The sequence below is a fragment of the Lemur catta genome, chromosome 14 (assembly GCF_020740605.2).
Source record: "Lemur catta isolate mLemCat1 chromosome 14, mLemCat1.pri, whole genome shotgun sequence".
Lineage (NCBI taxonomy): Eukaryota > Metazoa > Chordata > Mammalia > Primates > Lemuridae > Lemur > Lemur catta.
In genome coordinates this window covers 63,631,957-63,655,054 of record NC_059141.1, presented here as the reverse complement: position 1 = coordinate 63,655,054, position 23,098 = coordinate 63,631,957, and the positions used below count along the sequence as shown (strand labels likewise).

General features: G+C 50.3%; 1 protein-coding gene across 2 annotated transcripts in view; it reads right to left on the bottom strand.

Annotated features, from left to right (window-relative positions):
• The window catches only part of VSTM4 (V-set and transmembrane domain containing 4), a 117,370-nt gene that overhangs the window by 15,484 nt on the left and 78,788 nt on the right, over positions 1-23,098 (bottom strand). The window contains exon 8 of one of the 2 annotated variants that reach the window (XM_045569051.1): positions 10,140-11,746. The exons of the other annotated variant lie outside the window; for it this stretch is intronic. Coding sequence (XP_045425007.1) covers positions 11,621-11,746 — 126 coding nt within the window. The 3' untranslated portion in view covers positions 10,140-11,620. Of the gene's footprint in view, positions 1-10,139; positions 11,747-23,098 lie in introns of those variants that run through there. 2 annotated transcript variants of the gene reach the window in all.

Genomic DNA, 23,098 nt, shown 5'->3' with positions numbered 1-23,098 from the left:
TGATGACGAGAAGCCTCTTAAGAAACATGTGCCCCGTGACAGCAGAGACCTGAGCAGATGCTGACGCACCCATGCTCATGGCCATACTCTTCCAGACAGCCAGAGGTGCAAACAGCTCGGGCATCTCCCAGCAGTGAACGCACACACAAATCCAATAGAATAGCATTCAGCCTTAAAAAACAAGGAAATTCTGACACATGGACAACATGGATGGACCTCACGGACATTATTCCAAGTGAGATAATCAGCTAGGGACGAACAGACAAATCCTGAGTGAGTCCACTTACGTGAGGCACCGAGAGTAGTCAGTTCACAGACAGAAAGTGGAACCGTGGTCGCCAGGAGCTGAGAAGGGGTTCAGTGTTCAGTGGGGACGGAGGCTCAGTTCTGACAAATTACGAGAGTTTTGGGGACAGATGGTGGTGACGGTTGCACAGCAGCGTGACTGCGCTTAATATCACAGAACTGTAAGCGTAAAAATAATTAAAGTGGTCAATTTTATATTACATATATTTTACCACAGTAAAACACATTTTCAAAAAATAAAAAATAAGGAAACATGCATCCTCATGGGGACAGTCCTGCAGGGGCCACACGGCGGCACGCTGTCATGCTTAAATGACAGGACGCGAGGCAGCCTGCTCCACGTTTGCCTGACGCGGGCTCCTCCGTGTTTAAAAGCTCCACTTCTGCCCGTCTGGGGACATCAGCTGCTGTCACACAGAGCTACTCAGAGGACAGCACTGAGCCTGGCTGAGCATCACACACTGCAGGGTAGACGGTGACGCAGCAGCACTAGGGGATGAAAGGCGACTTGATACCAACTGAGAACATGAGGGGTGACCGGCCCGGGGCGGGTAAGATGGCAGTGGGGATGCCCCTGCTCTGGGCACATACCTAGGAAGGACTCGAGTGGTGGAAATGAGACCAACCCCTGGCGCTGTCTCAGAAAGAGAACTTACAAACGTGTGTTGAATCTGGGGGAGAAACACGATACACCAGGAGCACCCTCCGCAAACTGTAAGCAACTTGCAAACATAAGCCGCCCTCACAACCTTGTTCCAGAGCTGGGACTGCAGCCGGGGCAATGAAATATTGTCTTAAAAAAAAAACCCACAAAAAAAAAACCTGGTGTGGGCGAGGCAAAGGCATTACTTGTAACCAAAATGTCTGTACTCCCATAATATTCTGAAATTAAAAAAAAACTGGTTCCAGCCTGTACAGATTAGTCTGAAATTGTCTGGACTCGAAGACCAGGTATCTTCTTAGGAAGTTGAGGACGTCCTCCGCCAGACCCCAGACCCCAGACCCCCACTGCAGTCTTCTGGCCTCCGTGGTTCTGAGTCTGAGCGGCTGGCCCCGAGCCGGCCCCCGGGTCCATAACGGTCCAATGCGTCTCTGGAAAGATGCACCACCTCCTTCTTGTCCTGCAGAGGAGGAGCCTCTGCAGGCCCCTGAGGTGTGGACACCAGGGTTCCTGTCCAGGCTGTCCGGGCCTGACCACAGCAGAGGGCACCGCCAGCCACCTCAGCCGCGTCACCACCCCCAGACGAGCATGTTTATTTGAGGCTGGTCTTTGATGGAAACTGGCAACGGGGGCTGCCAATAGGATAAATATAGCAGTTTCTTCTTGCTGAGCTGTGGAAGCTCTGGACGGTGTGGTTTGGGGCAGAGGTTTTGCATGCCTTTAGGGAGAAACAAAATCTACGGGGAAAAAAAGAAAATCTTTCCCAGATGGGTTGTGTGTTTTTAGTTTTCAAAGCACCTTCCCAGCCCTTCTCCACTGTTTGTTGCATTTCCAAGTATTGAGAAGCAACAGGAGATGGTAGCTCTGTGCCTGGCAGCAGGGAGAGTGTGGTGACCCAGCAGACAGGGTTGCCACCAGAGGGGCTCACTGTCCCCAGGAGAGAGGAAAGCCACCATGTAATTACTTTGTTCCGAGGAAGAGCAGTCTGATGGAGGAAGACTTGCCGGGGACACAAATGTCAGGAGCTGGGGACTGATTGTCAGGGGTCAGGGAAGGTCCTGGGCAAAGACAGGAGCTGACCCTCGTGGCCTCGGCACCGGGCACGGCTCTGCGTGTATTCTCACGGGTCAGATACTATCAGCAGAGAGTTTCATCTCCAGACCAGGCTGAGAACAAGCTGATGAGAGAGCCATCGACCTCCCAGCACGACCACTCCCGGGCCAGGGCCTGTGGGCGGCTTGTCCCTGGGGTGCAGCCCTCACAAGCCTGTCCCTGCCTGCAGCATCCTCACCCAGCTCTGCCGTCTTCTGGGGACCATGTCCAGGGCTTGTGACTGCAAGGCCAACCCTGCCCTCCCCTCCCGAAGGCAGACTTGTTCACACGGGGAGGTACCTCTTTAAATCCTGTTGGCCAGGCCACTTTTCAAAGGAGGAAGTTGCAGGTCAGAGAGCTCAGAGGGCTTCTCAAAGACACAAAGCAATAAAAAAGCAGAGCCATGTTTTGGGTCAGATCTTCAGACTCTAAGGGCAATGCTCATGCTACTGAGTGAGAAAAGCCAGGACTGCAGCAGAAGAAATCCAATTGCACCCTAGGAGACGAAGCTCCAGACACTGAGCGCCTCCTGGGAATCTCATCCTGCATCTGGCGCCCAAGCCAGCGAGAACAGCTTAGAAACGCCCAGTTACTTTACAGGCCATCTGTGGCACAAGACATACGTCTTTCTACTTGCAAATTGAATGGAGGGACTGGGCGAGAGGGAAAAGGAGAGCATAGAATGAAGAGAGAGAGATCGGGACCAAGGTCGTAGGAAGAGAATGTGTGGGAATGCAGAGGAGAGGCAGAGGTATCTGACCCATAAAGGAGGGGGACGAGAGGTCCACGTGAGGAGGGACCAGTGGAAGCCAGGGAGGCCTGCAAGTTCTCAGTAATGGCCACCAGAGCCGTGTCGACCGCCAGCAGTGTGGTTGTGGTCACAGTGCTACAGACGGGGAAGACAGTGGCAAGAAGCTTCCAGGGTTGGGGGCCAGGAGGGGCAAGGAAACAGTGTGTCACCGTACATCCATATCTGTTAACTGAAGAAACCCCAAACTCTGGATGAATAACCTCCCCAACTTCTTTTCCAGCCAGTCACCTGCTGTCAGTGGTCAAGCTGACAACGGTCTCCATCTTTACTCAGATATCTGGAATAAACCCCATGGATGGTAATCTGTATGAACTGGAATCTGTCAAAATAAGTCAAATATAAGCTAAAAGGAACAAGGCCACCAAGTTCCCTCCACTGGGGACAAAAGTGTGAAGAATTTCAGAATTTAGTGAGTCTTTGAGGTAAAGAACGTTTCTCTGCAATGTATCATTTTGCTCTTTATGCCACCGGTAGGCATACCAGAGTATCCTCTTCTCCGCAGCGCTTATCCTAACTTCTGAATGGCCCCGTTTCCTCTTGCTAGAACAAGGCTGTCTCCCGACCTGGTGGGAGGGAGAGCCTGGAGCTCCCAGGGCCTCCCTGCTTGATCACTATTTGAAACACCATCGGAGTCCCTGAGCCGCCTTGGTTCCCAGGCAGCCTGTCTTTCCACTGTTTACTGCAGTCCCCGGGTGGGGCTGCCCGGGGTCGGGCGCGTGCTCTTGGCACCTGGCACCTTCCCAAGAGGAGGCCTGCATGCAGGTGGGTGTCTGTAGCCCAGGGAGGCCCCTGCCTCTGCCTCCTGGCAGACCCTGCCCTCCACAAGGGCTCTGTTGAGATGGACACTTCCTCCAAAAAGTCTGTTCTAACCTTTTCCTCTGTTTGGTTTCTCAGGCACTTTAGAATTATTTCCTTTTTTGTTTTTATACCAAACCACCATGGGAAGAGCACAGAATTGGCACTGGGTTTGAATTTGAATCCAGCTTGGAAACTTACAGTGTGGCCTTAAGCAAGTCACTTCTGATGACTCTGATGCTCATTTCTCTGAGCCACAAAGTAACACTAATGTCACCTGCCTTTCAGAGCGGCCATGAAGCCCCAGGCCGTGCCCTGTCCACAGTAACCATCACAGGGTGTTTTTCCCTTTAACCGTGCTTCCTTGTTGGCCTGTAATCACCGTATGAATTCGGCGTTGGACGTAGCAGGGCTCAGCAAAGAGTAGTGGAACCGAATGTTGCCCTCTGAAATGTGCCTTGAGTGAGCTGAGCTTACTGTGTGATGACATCCCGTCCCCAGCTGCTCCCCATCAGGCCCCGTGCCGAGGCTGGGGCACCCTTGCCCTCTGGGGCTGGGGGGCTGTGCACAAGGGCGAGGGCAAATGCAAAGGGGCAGAGGAAACCTGAGTTCTGACCCCGAGGGCCCCACCTGAGGCTTTGTGACCCAGACTCTCCTTAAATCCTGTTCTGGTGTGCAAACGGCAGGGGCTGGAAGGGGGCTTAGGTGGGCAGCCTCTAGTGCCTCTTTTCATTACGACGTTCTATAAAGAGGCCGTGTTCCTAGACACCCAGCTGTTATCTGGTGCTTAGAGGCCTGCACTGCCACCGTGGGGTAGAGATAAAATCTGTCACTGCCCAGGGAAGCTGGCCTGGAGTCCTTCTCCCCTGCCCAGGAGTGGGCTTTATCTTCCCTTTGGCTGTCCCCCCATTGACATATCAAACAATGAACAGAAGGCCTTGCCAGTGGTGTCCCTGCCAGTGTAGACAGACGAACCCCGGCTGCCTCCTGAGGGCTAGAGCACTTCCCTTTCCACTGCCTCCGATGCAGGTTGCTCCAGAACTTGCCACCCCTGTGCTGCCACAGGTGCTGCCACCAAAGCCACCAGCTGTGTCCGGAGGTAGCGGGGTGGGAGGACGGGGACCCTGCCTGGTCTTCCTGCTCCTCGGGCTCTGCTGAAGAGGGAAGTGCAGGCTGGCTGCCCGTGAGGACCTCACTAGTGCCCAGAGGCCTGCTCTCAGCTCACCATGGGCTCTGATGACCGTCACAGTCACCACAGAGGCAAAGGCCCGTGCCCGGCACAGAGCAGCCGCTCCTGCAGCCATGAAGCCCCGCAGCACACTGGGCTGGGCTCCCAGAGTGGCAGCTCACAGTCACCAAGGCCTGAGCCAAGGGCACAGGTGGGGAGTGGCGAGAGACGAGACCAGAAGGGCAGGCAGAGGCCGCGTACGGTGGGCCTTGGCCACTCCTCCCGGAATGTGCTCTGAGGGCGTCGGGGACAGGGCACCGGGCGGGGGGCCGGCTTGGCCAGTCTGCGCTCCAGAGGCTTCCCCCGGGGAGCACGTCAGAGGGGGGCTGGGGTGGAGGACAGATCAGGGGTCAGTGTGGTGGTCCACGAGAAAGGTGATGGGAGCTGACGGGGACAGCAGCCGCCCCCTCCAGAGGCACCAGATTTGCAGCTCCAGCCGCAGGGTAAGTGCTGGCGCTCCTAACCAGATGGCCGTGGGCGTTCGTGATGCGCTCAGTGTCGGCTCGAGGGACGCCACAGGGACAGGGTGGCGGCAGGTCTGGGGCTCGGGAATGGGGCCCAGAGAGGCTGTGGGGCCGGAGTCCTCAGGGTGCAGCGAGACAGAGGTCGGAACGTGATAGAAACGACCACTGAAGGGCTGGGTAGGGGATAAACGCCAGAAAAGGGGATTACGTGGTTGCTCAAGAAATACGGCTAGGCAAGTGGCATTGCAACATACAGGGGGTGGTTCCAAAGCGGGAAGGGTCACCCATGTCCAGTGGTTCCGAGAGAACACAGCTCGGCAGTGACCCCGGAGGCCTTGAGCAGAGCTGGGCTAGGGGAGGGGAGCGAAGGCAGCCAGCACAGGGCAGAGGCCGGCGGCAGATGGGGCAGGGAGCTGGCAGTGTAGACTCCCGGCTGTGGAGGGAAGGAGCCAGAGGGGAACGGGGCTTTGGAGAGGTCCGTGCAGGGTGAGGAACACCTGCCACTTGGGAGACAGAGGGAGGAACTGAAGATGCGAAAAAGCAGGGCCGCCCGGCCCAAGGACCCGGGAAACGAGTCCTGCCGTGGTGGAGGGATGAGGAGCAGGAGCAGGAACAAGGCGTTTAAAGAGTTCGAAACTGACCATGAGAGGGGCTAGGGTGCAGCCACAGGGCACTCAGAACTGGGGCCCACGAGAACCTGGGACCCCACGTGGGCGCTGGGAGGGGAAGGGCTGGAGGAGGTGCTGGCAGCCCCACCTCAGCTGAGCCCAGGACCGGCCCTGCCAGAGGCCGGGTTCCCCAGCCGGCAGGAGCGGGGGCGGGGGCAGGAGGCTTCCCAGGACCAGAGCTGGGCGGCAGGGTGGGGGTCTAGGGTTAGGATGCGTTGGAGGGTGCAGGGCTGGCACGTCCTCTCTGTCGCCTTAGTTTCCTCTGCACCATCACAGTGCTCCCGGGGACCCTGGCAGGTAGGACCCGGGCATAGTGTCTCCAAGAGTCCATCTTTTGTAGATTATGGACCCCTTTTAGAAAACCGAAGAGAACATGGGACTGTCACACACAACCCAAACTTCTGCACAGATACCCGGGTGTCGGTAGCTTCCCTAAAACCCTCCTGCAGACCCAGGAGTCACAGGACGCGTCACAGCAGCTGGGCAGCTGCACTGAAGGAAACAGAGCGAGCGAGGGCCCTTCAGCCGCGGCCCCCACGTGGACACCTGCTGATGAGCTTTCTCCTCTTTGCTGATGGAGGACACTTGTAATCCAGTTTAATGTGGAAGAACAAGGTGCATTTAACCAAAGCTGTAAACGTCTCTGATTCTATTTAAAACTGTAGGGTGCAGCCCATTCGCATTTGACAATCAGACACCAAATTGGTGTGATGCTACTCGAGCTGTGTTCATTGGAAATCAGGCACTGAGTCATCTCTCACTGATGGCAGCAGAAGATGCTGAAAGCCGCCGCGGCCAACCCTCAGCCCCGCTCCGTGCGTTCATTAAGAGTCTTGTCCCTATGGGCACCCTGCGGGAAGACCAGTATTGCTTTGGAAAACACGCTCAACAGAGCAGACACAGCTCAGCACCAAAGCTTGTTAGTTAGGCTTGTGCAGAAACACAAACATGAACTCAATGAGCAAGGGCTCAGCCTCTCCTCCACCTGACCCCGCAGAGCTCACCCTGCTGAGCCCTTCCTCCTTCTGGAAACTCCAGGCCCAGCTTTCCCCTGGCTCCCCCCACTCTGGTTGCTGCTGTCCTCTGACCTTCTCTGTCTCCTGGCCTGGCCTGGACCTGCCAGCTCGGGCACTCCCACCGCTCAGGCCTAGCATGTCCCCTCCTCACTGGACGGCCTCTCCCAGGGGGTCTTCCTGCTCTCAGGCTCCAGCTGTGTCCCCTACACTGAGCGCACCCCCTTCCCACAGCGAGCTCCGGACCCACGTTTCCAACAGGTTGCGTCCTTGCTACTCGCGCGCAGCCCGGGGACCAGACGCATGGCCGTGCCATGGGAGCAGGCGAGGAACTCAGAAGCCCAGGTCCGCGCCAGACCTCCTGAACCAGGCTCTCCATTTTTACAAGATTCCAGGTGATGTGGACACACATTGAAGTCTAGGGGGCTCTAGTCCACGTGCCCATCCGCCTGGACACCCCACTGCAACCCAAGCTCAACACGGCCATGCTGAATGCAGACTCCCCCCCCCCCCCCCCGCCAAACCATGAGTTTCTGCTTCATTTTCCTTCCCGACGAACAGCTTCTGACCCGTGTGTGGGGTGGGGTTGTGGTCCAGGTTGGGGCCAATGTCTCACTGGTGTGGCTGCCTCACCTTATAATGGGCTACAAATGACATGGAGCTGGGTCACCCTGTGACCTGTCTCCTGGGCCAGGGGACCTGGAAAGACACCAGCTCCATGTGGAAGCCTAAGCACTGGAGCCGACACAAAACAGCTCCCTCCGACAAGGACGTGGCATGGCTCGCAGCTCACCTGTGCCCTTCCCCTACTGCTGCCAGCGCCTCCCAGGCCTGCCCCCACCCTGCTGGTGTCCCTGTCCAACCCGAGGGCTCACTGAGAAAGGTGCCTTCAGAGCCAAGGGAGGGGGCCGCTCAGGCAGCAGGACACAGAGCACAGCAGCAGCTCAGGGTCCCACGCACAGCCGCCGGGTGTGGCCCGGGGGGCTCCCTGGGTAATGACATCCAGTGTCAGTTTTTTCCTTCCTGTGCTGAGAAACAACTTTGGCGCGTACTGTATTCTAATTCTTCCTGTTGTAACCTAGCTTGAGCAAATCCAGGATTTAAATAGTAGGATAATGAAGTCGTTTATGGGATTAAAAGAAGATCTGAAGGGAAGAGAAGTGTCGGGGGGATTTTAGGGTCCTGGGGCTGGGATCCTGTGTTTCTAGAACATTCTCCTCCCTGCTTCTCACTCTGTGTCTGTTGTTTCCCAAGGCTTCTCTGCTCGGCAGGAAGACATGGTGTAGGCAGATCTAACTTGTGCTGTCCCAGCTTTGCCACCCAAGGGAAAGAAAGATGGTCCTTCTTTCCCAAGGACTGTGCTTAGCCCAGGAGGACACGTATGTGCTTTGCGCCACGTGTGTGTGAGCCCCATTCTCCACCCAGCCCGGGTTACAGTCATGCAAGTCAGAGGTCAAGCGACACACAAGGACATGAGTCCCTAACAGCAAGTGAGTCTTTGGGCTTATGGATTGCGAGCCGACCCACATAATTGTGTGTTCATATGCATTCAAGAGTACACAGTGCCCGGGTCGCTTTCACTTCTGTTAGGAGCAGGAGGTAGGTCTGGCTTTCTCTTGTGTTCCCTGTGAGCTAACAGAGCCACCGTGCTTTAGCGAAGAGGGACCCTGGAGGAATCCGGCCATCTCCCCTTCCCTCTGCTGCTCCAGTCCAGGCCTTGGGGCTTTGCCTGGGCCAGGTAGTTCCACTCAGGCGGACTCCCCGCTACACCCCCTCGCTTCCCGAGACAACGCTGTGCCAGCCATGGCTGAGGCCGAAATTCACCCCCAGTCTGATGGTGCCTGCTCTCTGCCTCTAAAAAGGTGCTGCATTCTGAGCAGTGGGCTCATATTCACTTTAACTTCATTTAAACGTAAAGGCAAGTGTCCATTTTGAAAACTACTCATATGTGTTCATAGCTGCTCCCACGGATGCCTTATAGTAAACCAAATCGAAGGAATTTTCCTGACTTCCATTTCAGTGATATGTTTCCCCTTGCTCATCTTCAGAGACGTCAGTGCACGGCTAGTGTCTATTTGACAGAGAATGGATGAGCAGGCACATTTCTTAAGCTTCCTATGGCAACACTGTTAAGGTTTATCACCTTAAACAAGCCCCAGGCACAGACCGTGCGCTGCTTCCCGTCTGGAGCAGTGCTTGGATGGTTTCCCTCCGGAGCTCGCAGTGGGACGAGCCCTGCATGGATGCTGTCCACAGCTCCCATGACTCCCTTGGTGGCATTTTCAGGAGGAGGGGAGCCGGCAGGTCCCCATTCGCACAACTGAGTGTGGACTTGTGCTGCTGTGACCAGAGTTTGGGAGAAAGAAGGTGATATGAATCTACAACCATGATGGGTTAAACTCTTCAAAGTGTGTATTTTCTTAGTGGAATGTGTTCACTTCATACATGATGGCCCCAAGCTCTCCATGGATTCAAGGAGGGCGGGTTGAGGGTGATCTAATTTCATTTCCATTCTGCAGAGGCCCATAGGCGTCAGAAGTTACTGCCTCCTGCCCTGTTGCCCTCTCCCCACCATCTTGTCTTTGTGCACCCCACTCTCTCTCCCTTTTGGCACCCCCAGGCCCCATTAGCCCACATGGCTCTTTGTGCAAATTAGGAAATCACTGTCTTCCCTCAAAACACTATACAACCATCTGCAGGACATTGCCATGACAGAATGAAAACATCCCTGGGGTAACTATGTTATGAATGGTGCACTAACCCTAAATTCTCCCCTCCCAGAGAGATGCTCAGGGAAGTTCTGGTGAGTTTTTCCAAATGCTTCCTCAAAAGCCGTGTGGTTTATTCACACCTTTGAGATCTAGCAGAGGGAGGAGGTGAGAGGCAGGTGTCGTCCAGGAAGGGCGCACCTCTACTCTGTAAAGGCAGGTCATTCCTGCCTCCAGGAAATCAACATCTGCTTTCAATTTGAGACCTTTCCAGTAAAAGATGAGAGGCCTCATAAGCTATCATGAGTCTTGGGGAGCATAAAGCAATGCTAAAGGGCTAAGTTTGTGGACAAATACTCGGCTTTTTAAACTGATTGCAATGAGAGCCTTATATAGCACAGAAACTTTCATTTTGAAAGTGCAGACTGGCTTTAGCATGAACCTCAACACAAAGCAGTTGTGTGGCAGTCTGTAGTTTCCAAAACCTGGCAATATTCCTCATCCCATTTTACCCTCAGTAATTCTATAAGAGGTTAGGTCACCTTTACACACACATGGAGTCTGAGGCCATTAGGGGATAAGGAAGCAGACCAATGTAATGTGGCTGTATACAAGGTTACAACTCACCCCCAAGCTGTGCTTAAAATAGTTAATTTGCATACATACATGGTCCATTACATAGCCAAACAGTTTCTATAGTGTGTAGTAAATAGCCACCCAGAGCACACTCACACATCAAGGAATGTCCTTAGCGACACAGGTGACAGGATGATTCTCCCAGAATGAATCCCGCTCCAGTGAGTCCGAGATTCAGGGATGTCATACAGGTCCGCAGAGCACTTTCCCCACGTCCCCAGCCCCCACCCAAGCCCATCAGAATTCACATGCAAGGTTGTGACGGGCAAGGCACTTGGCATGAGTAGGGTCTCCAGAAGACATTTTCCCACCTCTTCTTGCACCTGCCACTCTCCTGCCCTGAGGGGTCCTGGCAGCAGACTTGGTTCTCACAGAGTGGCCATTTGGTCAGGGCCACCTGAGCTTGCACACCGTGAGGGGCCAGCTGCTCCAGGGTGTCAGTGGCTGGCCAAGGGCTCTGCTCCTTTGGAAAAGAGTAAGAACTCTTGGAGAATGTGTCTACATCAGTACAGGTCCACCCTGCCGAAGGGATGGCAGCCCTCTAGAAGGGTGTTCTGCTTGTTCTGAGGCCTCAGGGAATCATGGGTGGGCAGCCAGGCATGTGGCATTCAGAGACAGACCTCAGACTTCCCCACAGTCTGCCCTCTGTCCTTAAATCTCCAGGGTCAGTGCACCTATTTAAAACAAGAGATGCCGTCCCACCATAAGCGGCTGCTTGCAGTTGGCAGTCTGCCGCAGTCCAGGGCCCTAGCAACGTCAGCTGGTCCTTGGGAAACCAGTCGCCACGTGTCCGCCACCTTGCACTGCGGCCTGTAGTGACGCTTCCGCTAGCTGTACACTACGAGCTTCTATCATGGATACAGGAAGGGCAGAAGAGTAAAATTACGATTTACAAAAGATATTTAAAAAGTAAAACCCAGGGAAAGAAGAAGAAAAGGTGAAGGGATTTGGCTCAGCAGAAAATCTCCTTGGGCGCTCTCAGAATCAGTCCTGGCACCACAGGGCTCGGGCCCAGAAACACTTTGCCCTGGGAGATTTGTCCAAGGGCTGTGGCCCCTGTTCCTTCGTGGGGAGCAGCCTCGTACCTCTTGGTGAAGGCACCCGGAATGCCGTTGGAAAGGGGCTCCTCACCACTCAGAAGGCACAAGTGAAAATACAGAAATAAGGGCCTTGTCTCCAAGGTTCTGGGAATCACTGGGTGGCAGGTACTGAACAGAACCACAGGAGAGGAGCTGGCGTTACAGCTTGTTCTCCTCGAAGAGGATCTGGGCATACACTGTGCTGGTGGGGAGGCCTTTGGCTGTCTGGTGGGGCTTGATCAGCTCCAGCTCAGCGTAGGTCAAGTTTTCCTCAGCTATCTTTGGCTGTAAAAGAAAAAACACAACACAACTGTAGCTGATCACAGAGAGTTCTACACCACACACTCGTTGGTCAAGAGTGCAATTTCATAGCATCTTAGGGATTCAAAGGGAACAAGTGGACAAATGTTTAAAAGGACATATAAAACCCAATAACATAGTTAATAAGGTGGATCTCACTGTCTCATATAGAACTCTATGCCCTGCAAAGAGACACTATGATTTATTTTCAAGTTGACATGGAACACTCACCAAAAATATGATTAAACACTAGGCCACATAGAAAACTTGAATGCTGAAAAGTAAAAATAATGTAACTACCAGCCTCTGATCAAAAGGATAATGTATATATGGAGATAGAAACAAAAGATCCTAGAAATTAATAACAAAACTGGCATACTACCACCTAGAAATGTTTGTAAATGACTTAACCTGTATAAAACTAAACTTGCAGAGTATCTTGGAAACAAGGCTGAGGAAGATACACCTTGGTAGAGACTAAGGAATGTGGTCGAAGTGCTCAGAGAGAAAACGGACAGCCTTAAACACTTAGGAGGCAGGAATTACACGGACCAAGCATCCAACTCAGACAGTTAGAAAAAGAAGAACAAAATAAATGAAAGAAAAGCAGAAGGAAGAACCCAGTAAAAATAAAACCAAACTGCATGACTTAGAAAACAGAAAAACAGCAGAGTATCTAAAAGCTGGTGCTTGGAAAACACCAACAAGACAAATAAACTGAAAAATACATTAATCAAGAGAAAAAGAGAAAAGGCATAAGTGAATAAAATGGAAAATAAAGGGATATAATGTAAATGAAGAATTTTTTTTAATTTTAAGAAGAATAACATTCTCAAATTATGGAAAAGAATTTTGAAATATAAGATCAAGTGGGTAATGTTCTAGAAAATATAAATTATAAACAATAACTCCAGGAAATTTGAATGTTCTAATTGCCATCACAAAAAGAAAGAAAGAAAGAAAGAGAGAGAGAGAGGAAGGAAGGAATGGAAGGAGGAAGGAAGGAAAGGAGGGAAGGAGAGTTAAAAAGTTCTCTCTCAAAAGCACCAGGCCAGCAGTTTCATACGAAAATTTCTAAAAGCAACTCCTTAAGGAAGAGATAATTTCAATGTAATTAAGCTGGTCCAGAGCATAAAAAGGGAAGAAAGATCTCACATATTTCAGAATAACATCATTTATTTATGTAAATGTTAAGTCAAATTTACTCAGAGAGAATGAAGAAGTATATTAAAAGATTGATAATCATATTCAAGTTGAATTTTATTCCAAGAATGCAAAGATGGCTCAATATTAGAAAAAAAATCATAATAGTAATAGATCAAAAGAGAAAAACCATATGATTATCTTTACAGATTCTGGAAAGGCATTTAATAAAATTAAAAACACATTTTTATTAAAAACAATTTTTGAATAAAGTAGTCACGGATGTATATTTTCTTAATGTGATTAAGAAACTATTAAAATAAAGAATAACTAGTGATCCAACTCTAGTGATAGTAAACACATAAAGCTGAAATAATTTAAATCCTGTGTTATTGGCTGATGAATAGATACGTATACCAGTGGGACTGGAGAGAAAGTCCAGAAATTAACAATTAACCTAAATATAATTTTTCAATAAATGCCATTTGGATACTTGGACAGCCATTTGAGAAAAATAATTAAATCACATCTTTATATCATTTATTATACTCAGGCAAATTTCACATGAATTAAAAATTTTAATGTGGAAAATAAACCCATGAAAGTACTGGAAAAATGTGTGGGGAGTTTTTAAAAATAATCTCAGATTTTTAAATAGATATTTATATAATACTTTAATTTTAAAGTAGAACACAAAATCCAGAAGCTACAGAAAAAAGATGTGGACATTCTCATATTACATATGGGAAAATATTCTCTATATATAGTCAAAAGACAATTGAAAAAATAGGGAAAATATTTGCATCTCATATTAAAGGGCCTTGTAAGTTAACAAGACAATTACCAGCAATCCGTTAGAAAATTAAGCAAAAGACACAGACAGGACCAGCTAGTTCACAGGAAAGGAAATGCACGTGGCTCTGCCACAGATGAAATGAGACTCAGTCTCTCATGACCAGAGAATTGTGACCTAAAACCACACTTAAAACATCATTTTTTGTCTTTCAAGTTGCCAAACATTAAAAAGAAAAAGGTTGACAAAAAAACAGGTCCTCTCATATATTGTTGGTGGCAGTGTTTCTTGGTACAAGCGAAAAACTGGAAACACTGGAACAGACATCAGTAGGAGACTGGGTCATTGGCTCAATGGACTATATGGTACAGTCTTTAAGAAGGTGACGGAGCTGTATGAGTACTGTATGTTTCACTACCATTTGTGTAAATACTGGTGCGTGTGGGTATGTGAGTAAACGCGTGTATGCGTATTTAACATACTTAGAAAACCCTGGGAACCTTTGGAACCCGTTTAGAAAATGGAGAACCCATTAACCATGGCTCCCTCTAGGGAAGTAACCTGGCTGGCTGGAGGAGACTCACCCTCTACTGTGCACATTTGTTCATATCTTGAATTTTGTAGTAGGCACGTGTATCCAAACAATACATTAATTAATTTTAATTTATAACTAGAAAAACAAAAGTTGGTCATTAATCTATAGAAATCTATGGAAAAACCTGTGGGAAGTTTTTAAAAATAATCTCAGATTTTTAAATAAATATTTATGTAATACTTTAATTTTAAAGTATAACACAAAATCCAGACACAATAGAAAAAAGATTTAGACATTTTCATATTACATATGTCATGTAGTCAGTTTCGTTTAAGCAGTCCTGCTCTCTATAATCTAGGATGTTAGACTTAGGGGTTTTTCTTTGTGCCTTTGGTTTTGTTATTGTTTCAAGTTTTGCTTTTTTTAAAAAAAATTGTATCTATATCTTGGTTATCTTGTGGAAATTCAAAACAAATAAACTGTTAACAGTCAGTTTAAGTTACTTAAAAAGAATGCCAAAAGTAAAATGCCTCTTTTCTTTTGAAATAAAGCACCCACAAAGGGACAGGAAGCAAGAGACGGAGTGTATAAAGAACTCCTTGAAGCCAGCACCTCTGGTCCAGGTGACCGCCACGTGACCTGCACAAACTGCCTAGCGTTTTTCAATTTCAAAGTTCAGGACATTTACAGGAATGAGAATCTTCTGCTTGTCTTTTGACACCAGAAGTCTTTATATTGCTCCTTAGTCATCCATATCTTACCAGGCAACAAAAACCGTGTTTACATCCTTGCCTTTCGGTTTAATCACATTTCCCGTTATAATGATTCTGTTTAGAAATGCCATGTGTCCTCAAATAAGCACACAAAACCCAGCTCATGTAAATTTTAGAACCAAGATTTATGAAATCATATTGTCCAGGTGTTATATTACATTACCTTGAAATTGCATTGTTTTCTAGTGTAGATTATCTGTTTATTCTTAAGTTATTCCATTACGTTTGGATATGAAAAATAACACTAGCTTTCTCAATACCAGGTCACCAGGCTGGCTTGGCTGATGTGTTGTTTTCATACATTTTTATGATGTTCCTATAGTAAACATAATTTAATAAAGGCAAAGCACACTAAATAAATAATTGCATCTAGAAAAGCAATAAAAACAAATAAAATTAGTACTTTCATAAGTGGAAAAGGTACTTCAATTACTGCTACAAGCAACAACCCACCATAAAATGTGTAGAATCATTTCCCTTATGCATATTTCTGGAATATAATAATTTGATTGAAGATATGAGGCAGCACACAGGAGGCTCGGAATTGTGAAGTATATACAGTTTCCAAGAGAAGACGCATGATATCAGTCCTTGGCATCTTTAAAGAACCTATTGTTTTCCTGGCACACACACTTGGCTATCACCATCAACCATGTGCTTAATTACATTTCCCAGCTTGTTTAACTGGAAATAAATTCCTAATGGCCAATAAAAGGGGGCAAATGTATACTCCTCACTGGTTTTCACCAAGATGCCTTTCTTCGCACTGACATTTCAGTGGAAGGCTCAGGTGCATCTGAGAAGTAGCTTAGAGAAAATCCTTGGCAGATCAGTGAGACCAGAGGAGACTACGGAACTGGTAGTAGAGCCAGGAGCCAGGAGCCAGGAGCAGGATGCAGGGGCTGAAACAGGTGGCTGCAAGGGGGCAGAGCCAGGTGAGGGCCACACCTTTATTTCAGGCGATACAATTTCACTCCAGTCTGTACTAGACAAACCCAGCCGCTAACCAGGATTTAAGCTAAGGAGTCACTCCCGTGTCTACAGCAATTCAAGAGCTGCAGGGGAGTGAGTGGTCTCTGGAGATGAGTCAGGAGGCACTTCTGCTTACTCCCCGACAGCAGCTGGCCCTCAGAATGACCCTCTTCAAGCGCCGCCCCCTGCCCCCCACCCCCGACTCCCAGGAGTGCAGGAAGTGTAGACAGATTCAGGCATTAGGATCGAGAGGACAGACTTCAATAATGTCGACTGTCTGTTCACAAACTCTCTCACCACAGCTTCAGATCCCACCGAAAGCATCAAGGAAACTCCACGAGGAGGATTTCCAGGCCTCAGACCCAAGCTTTACATTCATATCCAGATATCTACTGGAAAACAGGCGGCAGAGGTGAGCCAACTGCTGGGATGTCCTGGTAGGTCCCTTAGAAAAAGCCCTAGAAGTTCTAAATATGTGAGTAGCAACCTGGCCATTTCCCCTCTCCCAGGACTGTTTGGTTTTACTTTCCTTTGCCTCTCGCCAGCCTGCAGAGGCTCCTGGTCAGATTCTCTTTCTAACCCTCAAGTAAAGGCCTGGCAGTTGCTGTGTTCAACTACTTGCTATCCGTACGTCCCAAAGCCCTTGTTTTATGTTCCTTTAATCTCGCTTTTCATATATTTCCTATCAGTTAGCAAAAATCCACTGCTACGTTTGGAGGGATTCTGTGCGCAAGAGGGGTTCGAGGGCCAGGTACAGACAGACACTGACGCATCAGAGCAGGCCGGAATGAAAGGGAACGTGTTCACGGAGAAGAGGTGAGGACAGCACCCGAGCCCACCGTCCGGGGCTGGCTGCGGACCCTGGGTGCAGGAGGAAATCGGACTTCAGTTCAAATGTCAGCTGTGTGACCTTGGGCTAGTCCCATCGCTGGTGCTCAGGGATGATGACACCATTAATGCGTTGCTGGACGATGATGAGGACTCGAACGAGAGGTATGTGAACACCGTGGCACAGAACCTGGCCCGTAAAAGACGCTGAGCACGTGAGGCTGAGGAGAGGGATGTTTCGGCAGCATCTCCCGCTGGAGTCAGCCGCCCGCTTGCACATGCTCTGAATGCCTCCCAAGTTAACAGGAACTATGTGACCCGTGTAGCCCTGCATGTCTTTTGACAGGTAAGGAAAAGATTCTAGGAAATTAGCCCTTATGGGTGGAATTATGTCCCCCCTATTCCTATGCTGAAGCCCTAACCCCAGTACCTCAGAACATGCCTGTATTTGGAGACAAGGCCCTCAGACAGCTGATTGAGTTAAGATGGGGCTGTCAGGGTGAGTCCAATACGACTGGCATCCTTACAAGAAGAGGACATTAGGACACAGACACGCACAGAGGAAAGACCACGTGAGGACACAGGGAGAAGGTGACCGCCTACAAGCCAAGCAGAGAGGCACCAGGAGAAACGGCCCCTGCTGACACCTTGATCTCACACTTCCAGCCTCCAGCCTGTGCGACGACACATTTCTGTGTGTAAGCCCCGCTGGTGGCGCCTTGTTAGGGCAGCCCTAGCAGACGAACCCATTAGTCAAGGTGGGGAGAGAAGGGAATGGAAGATGAGGAAATGGCTCCCTCAGGGGAGAGAAAATGAAGTATCTGGTGTGGTGTGTGGATACAAGAGACCGACGCGTTTGTCAGGCGCAGAGGAGAGCCAGCCCTGCGAGGGCGGGCAGGGACTGAGGGCCGATGAGTTTACCCCATTCGGTGAGGGCAAGGCTGGAGGAGGGGGGTTCCAGGACGTCCCCCGAAACACATACCACCTACCACCCACCCCAGCGGCCTGCCCCCTGTGCCTGGGCCTTGGCCTTGACCTGGGCTGAGATGGACCCAGCTGTGCCCACCACGCCCACCACCAGCATTTAGGAGAGGGGGCAGTGGGGGCTCAGCCTGGTCCCTGAGAGGGACGCTAGCGGAGGCTGGGACAGAGGCCCGGGAGTGAGGAGCCCGGCCGCCAGGGGAGCCGCACACAGGCCTGCTGAACTGGACCTGGGGCGGGGACACAACCCACTGTCACCCTTTACAGCCTAGCACACAGAGGCCCCGAGCGAGGAGGGTCAGCGGTGCTAAGCCAGAGTGTTTTTGCCCCGACCCTTGTGCTCCCACCTGCCACTCCACAGCCCTCTCGGAGGCCACTTTTCTTTTGTTGCCGCCCTCGTGCTGGGGACATAAGAGGAAGCCAAACAGCACACAGAAGCAGCCACACTTCGGGAAGAGGTGGGTCTGAGGTTTGGGACATGCTGGATAGAAGACACAAAATGCCCACAGCACCGGGCTCCCGGCCCAGGGAAGCGATTGCACCGTGTGCCCAGACCTCCGTGGGTAAGGTCTCTTGTTTCTTCCAATGCAAAACAAATGGACCAGTTCTTAAGACCTTGGGGCAACGAGAATGAAAGACAAGGCCCACCTGCTCAAGGCAGTGAAGAGCAAAGAGGGGCCTAGCGTCTGTGGCCTCAGGGAACCACTGGCCCCGGCTGTACCTGGGGACTCCAGGTTTAGGTGACTCCTTAGTGACACCTCCTTGAAATTCACCCCATGCTCACCTCTGCCAAGATGTTCTGTGGGGTGCAGAGCTGTTCCCACTGCAATGGGGGAGCTCCCCTGTAATTGTCTATTAAGAAGGGGCACCTTTTCTAAACCTACACAAAGGTGCCGTATGTACCGGCAGTGGCCCTGGCCTATGCCCAGATATCTTGTTCTAAAAGACAGATAAAGGCCACTCTGTTTCAAGATCAAGTGAAATACTTAAACCAAGGTTTGGGGGATTCCCACTCCTGGGCTAAGCACAAGTGACAATGGTGGGAGGCAGTGGCATTTAACCTCCGAGTAGCTCTTGGCAATGGTGGCAGCCTGCTGCCTGCTGCTCTTGATGCAGAAGAGGGGGCCCAGCCCGCTGGGGGAGTGGGGAGGCAGAGCTCGGGGCTTGGGCGTGAACAAGGGCAGGCCTGGGCCAGAGTTTGTTCCTTCCCCTCAGAGAAACCTGCCAATCAATACCTGCCTCGAGGGTCTTTCTGATCGTTTGAACATCAGAGAGGTTCTCTAGCAATAAATGCTGCAGTTGCAAAACCCCAAGGGAAGGTGTTTCTTTACTCTGGACATCCTGTGACTGCTGAAAGCACCAAGGATTATGCTATGGATGCAACGTGGCCCACGTGGTCTGCTCCCGGCCTCCCTTCCAGCTCCCCTCTGAAACTCCCCGAACAGGCGAGGGGGGTGGGTTTCTGTTTGAGGGGACAGCCTCCGCACGGAATTCTCTCCCCCTCGCACACAAGGTGGACCTCTAGCCCTCAGGACCCGGCCAGGCCCTCTGTGTGACCTCCCTGACACCGTGAATGACCACGCCCTCCTCCACACACTGCTCCTGTGACATCCTCTGGTATTGTTCTCAGAGCTGCTGGAATTCTGCCTCTGTTTCTGTAATCGCCATTATCGTCCTCACAGAACTGCTCCCTGATCAACAAAGGAAGTAATTTTACAATAAATGATTATGAATCAATTTATTTATATTATAAAATCTAAGCACATTCTAAGCATGCTCCCAAGCTACGTTCTCAAGTAAGTGCAAGGCCTGCCGTGCTGCGGGGCTGTTCACAGACATATGCCACACACGTGTGCCCACTCAGTCCTGGGAACTCAGTTCCACTCACGCCTCCTGCTATGTCTTCCAGTGACATAAAGGAGGTTTTTAAAAAATATATATTTTTTTATTTTTTTAAATAACACGGGGTAAAACTGACATTTTAGGTGTACAGTTTTACGCCTGTTAATGCACGTGCAGATTTCCATACGCACCATCACAATCAGGACACAGGACAGGGCCACGGCCCCTGGCATGCCACCCTGCTGCAGTCACAGCTTCCCTCCAGCCCTAGCCGGGGCCGCCATAAATCTACTTTGTGCCACTATGGCTTTGTCTCTCAGACGAGGTCACATACAAAGAACCATATGGTGCACATTCTTTGGGGCTTTGCTTTTTTTCTCAGCATAATTTCCTCAAGATCCACCCACGCTGCTGCGTGTGTCAATACTGTGTCCCTCTTTGTTGCTGCACGTGTTCTGTGGGGTTCCACGTGCCACAGTGAACTCAGCGTTCACCTGTGGGACGACGTGTGGGTTGCTTCAAGTGTTGGCGATTACGAATACAGTTGTTACGGACATTCGTGTAGAGGTTTCTGTGTGATGTTTCATTCCTCCAGAGCACCTACCCGGGAGCGGTTTGCCGGCCACACGGCAACTGCACATTTAACTTCATAAGAAACTGCTGAGCCGTCTTGCCCGAGTGCCCCTTTTGGTCCTCCACCTGCCAAGGCTGAGAGTTTCAATGTTCTACATCCTTGTCAGCACTTATATTTTTCTCTTAGTCATTCTAGTAGGAGTTAGTGGCACAATAATTACCTTTTCTCTGTCCTTAAGGAACGTTCCAATTTTTGGCTTGAACGCAAGTGCTCACTGATGGCTGCTGGGCCAGATCAAATGCTCACATAGCACAACTTCCCCTCAGAAGCAGTAGGAAAGGATCATCACACAGCCCACTGCTCCAATGCAGTGATGAAACTTCCAGGCTCCAGGTGTCACAACATGAGTGTGCAAGCTGCACGTTTTAGAGATTGCAACGGCATGTCTAGCATCCACCACCCACCCGTTCTGCCAATGGTGAGGTGCTGCGAGGGCAGATAACAGTCTCTGGGCTGGCTCACCTACCTGTAATGCCAGCCCTTCCTTCCCCCAGGTGTAGCGGGATGATCACGGAAAACATGTCCGTGGGGAAGGAATTACTTGATTTGGCTAACACTAGAAAAGTCAGCCCCGACGAATTCAGAAGTTGTGCATCTCTTTGGAACACAACATATTTCAAGCTCCTAATGGCTAGTTTCTGAGTATTTCATTGTTTAGGTGTATTTCCATGATTCAAGCTGGAAGTTAACATTCCTACCGAGAGACAGAGATAGAGGGAGAGAGAGAGAGAAAGGTGTATCTAACAATATCTTACGTAGAGTCCTGCAAAACAACACTTTTTCACAGAGAACAAAGTTGGATGTGCAACTTAAATTAAGTTTCAGGAATAAAAGAAAAATGCAATTGCAGCCAGTGCAAGTTCTCCAATGTCAAAAGCTCAATTGGGTAATACCATTATCATAGCAACAGATCGATAACCAGGACATGGGATGTTTATGCTAACGTCACCTTAGAGTTAAAAAATGTGATTGCAGTTCTACAGAGTTGCACTATTAGGAATCTATTTACCCAAGAGAGAATTACAAATTATCAGGAGCAGACTTCCTCTTCTCCCTTCAAGATAAGTGCTCATTTTTCATTCAATAGAGGCGTAACTGGTAAAAAAAACTCTCTGCTCACAACGTCACTGCACATATGACCATGGCCACCAAGGAGGTCGAGGCTGTGTATTCAGAAAGTTCTATTCGACAGATGCTCCTCAATGAGCCCTGTACATCTGAACTCAGGAAAGAAAAGCACGCCATAGTCCCTGTCCGTCTGTTAGAACCAACACGCCTTGGAGGTGAACTTCAGTTTTGAGTTCCATGGGTTTGCCATCTCCCAAACTTACTTAGACATAATACAAAAAGAGAATGTAGAGTTCTCTAAAGTGCATGTTAAAAAAATAAAGAATCAAAGCAAACAAAAGAAACAGTAATACCTTTCCAAGCCAGAGGTATTAAACGAGAGAGCAAACGACATACTCCGTAAGTGGCTTTGGGAGGCAGCAGAGTGTGGCGGCTGAGAATTGGTCCTTCTGAGAACAGAACTCAGCAAATGTGAACTAATTTTCACCATCTCGTTCCATCTTCACGTCAGCCCTGTGAGGTGGGTCCAATGATCATGCCCACCTCACACATGAGCACACACGCTCTAACTGTTCAAGGTCCGGGTTGCCGGGTGAGTCCAGATTCAGAGCCAGTGGGTCCTGCGCAGGGTGTTTGTGGCCAGCACGTAGCATTTACAAGTGCATGGCCAGAGGCAGTGACCATGCTCTGAAGCGAGCACAGCATCCAGGGGAGCCAGACGGGCAGATGGCTGTCCCTCTGCCCAGAGGCACGCCTGAGATCCCAGCAGGGAAAACAGTGATGTGTCATTGGCACAATCACATGAGGCTTGGAACAGGCCCACACCATGCAGTGGGCAGTGTGAGCTCCACCTGCAAGGGGAGGGGGCTGGCCCCATCCTCATCTGAGGCAGGGGCCCTGGCTTGGTGTGGACAGACGCAAGACTTGAGGCCACAGAACCCAGGACTTTGCAAGATAGACACATGGGCTGTCACTGACAGGAGAGGGTAACAGAGGGGAGGAAAGAATCCTGCAGGAACGCCCTCAGGTGGCCTGCACTTCTGTGACAGTCTCACCCCAGGTCCTCAGTGCACCTGTGACAGGCATGGGATGCAGGCGCCAAGGCCGTGGGCTCTGCTTTGGCCAGGACGTGTGGGCGGTGTCAACAGACCCCAGGCGGGAGCTGTCTGCTAGATGGAAACATGAGGCTGAGTGTGGAATGAGCTAGAACCAAAGAGGTCCAGGGGAATTTGCATAGGGAACTACTGGAGCCAAACACAGGTCTATTCTCACCACCTCCTGCAGCGAAGGCCCCAGGTCTGGCTCTCACGGCATATCTCATACCAGAATCCTCACTCAGAGATGAAGGGTGGAGCCTCGTTGTGTCCCAAATCCAGCGTTCAGCTGTGACTGCTGACTTAGGCACGTCTTGACCATTTGAGCCAGAGTCTAGGACACACAGGGCCTGGGCACTCTCCAAGGCACAAAACACCCTGCCTTTTCTATGACCTCAGCCATCTATAAACCTTGGGATTGTACCTGCCCAGATTCCCACCTCCACCCCTGCTGCTGCGTGCTTGCCCAGTCACCAGTGTGCCCTAGGACAGCAGAAAGATTGGAAAGGAACCAGAGCTCAGGAGAGAGTTCTTGGATGGAGATGAAGATTTCAAAGCCCTGTCCAGGTCTGTTGGCACCTTGGTGGATGAACTCATGCAGACATCACAAGCAGAGCAAACGCACATCATGCTTTTGAGTCCAGAGAGTTCAGAGGATATTTAGCAAAGCACAA